At 39.5% G+C, this 4,773-nt stretch overlaps 1 protein-coding gene across 1 annotated transcript in view; it reads right to left on the reverse strand.

The window, feature by feature from the left end:
• Positions 1-223: 223 nt before the first annotated feature.
• The window catches only part of SET (SET nuclear proto-oncogene), a 9,736-nt gene continuing 5,186 nt past the window's right edge, over positions 224-4,773 (reverse strand). Inside the window, exons 2-8 of the mRNA XM_006768503.2 lie at positions 3,904-3,961; positions 3,144-3,286; positions 2,678-2,781; positions 2,464-2,577; positions 1,485-1,655; positions 1,257-1,403; positions 224-449 (exon numbers count right to left, since the gene is read on the reverse strand). Of these exons, the coding sequence (XP_006768566.1) occupies positions 426-449; positions 1,257-1,403; positions 1,485-1,655; positions 2,464-2,577; positions 2,678-2,781; positions 3,144-3,286; positions 3,904-3,961 (761 nt within the window). The 3' untranslated portion in view covers positions 224-425. The remainder of the gene's footprint in view (positions 450-1,256; positions 1,404-1,484; positions 1,656-2,463; positions 2,578-2,677; positions 2,782-3,143; positions 3,287-3,903; positions 3,962-4,773) is intronic.

A 4,773-nucleotide genomic window follows, 5' to 3' on the forward strand; every position in this document is an offset into this window, starting at 1 on the left:
TTTCAGAGACACAGTGTAATCTCTGAGCCCAATATACAGAGAAAGGAGGAAAAAAGCTAGAATTCTATGCACTACTACACAGGGGCCTAGCCACCTCCAGCTCCCAGCAGAGCTAAGGGAGCCGAAGGTTTTTCTTTTTTCCCACAGAGCACGGTGGTGTTGATTCCATTAAGTTTTTCTTGAGACAGGAAGGGATAAAAATGAATTTGGAACAGAAAGGGGCAAAGATTCTTTTCCCACTGTTTTCTGCTCAAGGTACATCCCCCCCAAATAAGGTGAGAACCATGGTGTAAAGGAGAGAAAAGAGACCTCAAAAACAGGGCGACTGAGCACAAGAAGGGGAGAAAAAAGAAAAAGAAAAAAGACTGCAACTTGCTCCCAGGGACTGGAGAAAATTAAAAAAGGTTGGAATCCATCAGTGTTCATTAGTCATCTTCTCCTTCATCTTCCTGTAAGGAGAAAAAGCAGGCAATTAATCTTTAGGGTTAATTCTAAAGTCATTTCCCAACATTCATAGGAACCATGATGAACTCCACAGAACACTATGAAGAATCTAATTTTAGCCCTGACTGGTTTGGCTCAGTGGCTAGAGCGTCGGCCTGCGGACTGAAGGGTCCCGGGTTCGATTCCAGTCAAGGGCATGTACCTTGGTTGCGGGCACATCCCCAGTGGGGGGTGTGCAGGAGGCAGCTGGTCGATGTTTCTCTCTCATTGATGTTTCTAACTCTCTATCCCTCTCCCTTCCTCTCTGTAAAAAATCAATAAAATATATTTAAAAAAAAAAAAAAAGAATCTAATTTTATAGACCTATATATCACAACCTATGCTCAAATCTTAGCTGAATGACCCAGTGACTTTATTCCAGATAAATTAATTTTTCAGCACTAACCAAATCACTAGACATCTTTCAGACCAAATAATCCAAAACACAGTCTGTAAGAATTTTAGTGAATCTAAAACATGTAAATTTGTTATTTGGGAGATTTCTCCAAATATGACCAGCTGCACTATCCATACCACTTCCATTAAAGTACTGGTTAGGGAAGGACAGGATTGTGTGGTCATAAAACTAACCACAAAAGCAGAACAAGTTAAAAATCACTGATACAATCTCATCAAAATTCCTCCCAATCTTGTACAACAAAATAGCTTATCTCTTCTACAAATCCTCCCATAATTAGTTGAGTCAGTCCCATTTTACAATATATATAACCTCTAAAATAACATGGCTTCAAAGATTATCTTTCTGGACTTACCTCTCCTTCTTCCCCCTCATCATCATCTTCATCTTCTTCACCTTCATCCTCATCCCCTTCTTCATCAATATCTTCCAACCCTTCCTCTTCTTCATCATCATCATCATCTTCTTCTCCTTCCCCTTCTTCATCATCCATGTCAGGAACCTTAAAAAACCAAGTTATGTTAAGAACTCATTTTCAAACAACTAGTGAAACCTTGAATAATAGACCACTCACTCAACTCACCAAGTAGTACTGTAATGGATTTGGCCAAATGTCATCTTTGATGACTTCTCCCAACTCATCTGCACCTGCATCAGAATGGTCGGTGAACCAGGTAAAGAAGCTTTCTGGTTCCTCATGCTGTCTCTTCCTGCTGGCTTTATTCTGTGTTTGACTTGAACGTTTCGTCAAATCCTAAATGAAGATATAAGAACTTTTGATGTAGGCTCTCTACAAAACCTAAGTCCTCCATAATTCAAACAGCAAGATTTTAACCCAAAGGAGAACAAAAAATGTACATCAATATATTATCAAACTATTATTCTTATTTATGAGAAATTACAAAATATAAAGAGAAAAGGCCCTAGAATTCTAGGTCTAGAAAGATTGTTGTCAAATTTGTATGACAAGGTTTTCCTGAAAAGGTACCATCATTTAACTGGCTTTTTCATAAAATTAGTTCCACTTTAACAACCAGTCCAACATAGTGTTATTTAAAAGATATTTACTAATTAAATGTGGGAATAAATGGATTTTGGGTGGTGGCATGCCATTGGAAGAGCTCGATCATAAATTAAGAAACAAAAACTAGTCAATTTCTATAAAAGTTTGCACTGCACAAGTTATGAGAGTTCCAGACTACTGTATTTGACTTAAACACACTGTAGTTTTTTGTTTTGTTTTTTAATCCTCATCCTAGGACATGCTGAGAAGAGAGAAGAGAGCAACCTCTATCCATGGGAGAGAGTGATCGGTTACCTCCCAGACAAGCCTGCTGGGGGGTTGAACCTGCAATTCAGGTATATGCCCTGACCGAGAATCCAACCAGCAACCTTTTGGTACACAGGCCGAAGTTCAACCAACTGAACCACCCTGGCCAGATTGGAATTTTTCTTGTATTTTAAGGATTTGCATAACACATTACCAAAGCACGAAGTATTGTTAAATGATTCAACTAAACCAAAATATACAAAATATTTTTGCCAAACAAGTTCTCAAATACCTTTCCAGATTTCCATTTGATTTCAGTGGACTTTGAAGACGGATCACCACTCTCGTTCAGATGAAACTCTTTGGAGAGAACTTTATTTTCGAAGTAAGGATTTTCATCAAAATACTACAAGAAATAGAGGATTAGAAATCAATACAAACAGCTCTTCTAACCAAAGATCAAGTTAAAATATCCATAGTGGCAAACAAGAGTTATTGATACTCACAAAATCTATTCTGTAACCTGATTTAATATCTTCAAATTCTGTCACTTCAACTCTTGTCAAATAATGCAGCGCCTCTTCATCCTCTTCCCCAAGCAGTGCAGACACTAGACCAGCAAATTATAAGCCAAATGAATATTAAACAGACCAGCACTAAGTAACTCAAGTGCTTGTTAAAGCACTTTAAAATTTTTTCCTAATTTAGTGAGCATCTTGGTTTCATAAATCCATTAACTGAAAACCAAATGGCTCAGAGTGTCAGAGCTAGCAACATCATTTTATCAATTAAAGACAAATTCTGAGTTAGAATAGACTCTTCTGAATAGACAGAAAACATTAATTATAAGCCTCCCCTCTGTGTTTCAACCTCTATGTGTAACCAACATGTTGGACCAAGTCCTCAACCAAGGTTCCTCTACTCCTTAACAAGTGGACATCCGACTTTAGTAATGCTCTGCTGATAACATACCTTGTGGATGGTTGACAAATGTTGTTACCCAAAAATTTGGGATTTTGGCGATCAATTCTGACCTCTTCTGAAAAAATGGTTGGCGGAGTTTGTTATATTTCTGTTCTACTTTCAAAATCTCCTCACTGGCTTGTTCATTAAGTCTGAAGCAAATGAAAAGACATGTTGACAACGATGGTATTTGACAAATACAAAAATTGCTGAGACTACAGAATATATACTCTTGTTAGCTTTAGAAAAGGGCAACGTACACATTTATAATAAACCAAATCATCTAGATTTTTGTACCCATATTAAATTCAAGTCAAAACTAAGTTGGCAATTTGATTTGGGTTAGGCACTCAGTAATGGGCAGTTCTTTAACTAGGTGCCCAAACCGAGCATTTTGGTAACGCTGTACATTTACTTCAATTACTACCCGGCAAACTTCAATTCAGTGTCCCTCAGGCAGATGAAGGGGGGAAAGACTGCTCATCAAGTCAGAACAACACTGATGCCATAAAGCTAAACTGTCAGAAGTCCATGCACGGCAATTCAGGCAACTCGCAGCCTTTAAAAGGAGATGCAATCTTTACAAAGTCAATGTACTTTCATCGGAAGCTTTTTGGTGACTACAATCTTTCGCAGAAAAATAACACTGACTTCATGTTTCCGCTATCATAACCATCTCCACTTAGCCAGTGGATAGAGATTTGACCAGTTTCAAATATCACCATAAGATGTGTTTCAGAAAACGTCTAGAAATTAAGAAAAACCTTACCTGTCTATTTCATTTTGTACTTCATCAATATGTTCAATCGCTTCTTGCTGTTCTTTTTCTGCAAGAAAAAGATGCATAAAGCTCAATACTAATTAGAAGTATTTATATTTATCTACCTTTTCTGATATGAGCAGTCTCTCTGAGTTATATCAATAAAGCTGTAAAAAAACACACACACACAAAACTGCCTACAAGGCATGCCCTCCACGTGTTCATGCAGGTAGCTGACAAAATTCAAAGACAATTCACAAATCATGCTGTTAGGTATTCAAAATGCTTGTAGCACTTTTTAGGAGTTACATTACTAAGAGACTAATCGTTAAAGTTTCTATTAAGAAAGGCAAGGAATACACCTTATTCGGGAATCCCTAAGTGTTTATTATTCATCACATTATATACCTGCAATATACTAACACCAGCTGCTAAGTTAAACTATGGGAAGCAACCCACGACATTAACAAAAACCAGGACCCCGCGCATCCATCCAACGGCAGCATCGCTCCAAATAGGAAGCCGAAAATACCGCTCAGTCCCCACAACTGCAACACAGACAGGGCCCTGCACACGGACCATCGCCCCCCCCCCCCACTTCTCCTCTTTACAAGGCGAACCCCGAGACTCCTGTCTGACCTTCCTCACCCTCTCCAGCCCCATTCCAGGCAGGCTGATCTCAGGAGGGCCCAACACTTACAGGGAGTCAAGCATGAAGTCAGAAAACTGGGAGCCCCAGGAGGAGGAAGAAAAGGAGGCGCGCTGCGGGAAAGCTGCCCTTTTGTCGGGCAGAGACGGCAAAACCGATAAACTAAGTGGGCGTGAAGGGCCCCGAGCGCGCGGCTCGTTTCCGGCCACCATCCCGGGGCTGCAGCCCCC

The sequence above is a fragment of the Myotis davidii genome, unplaced genomic scaffold (assembly GCF_000327345.1).
Source record: "Myotis davidii unplaced genomic scaffold, ASM32734v1 scaffold142, whole genome shotgun sequence".
NCBI classification, from domain to species: Eukaryota; Metazoa; Chordata; class Mammalia; order Chiroptera; family Vespertilionidae; genus Myotis; species Myotis davidii.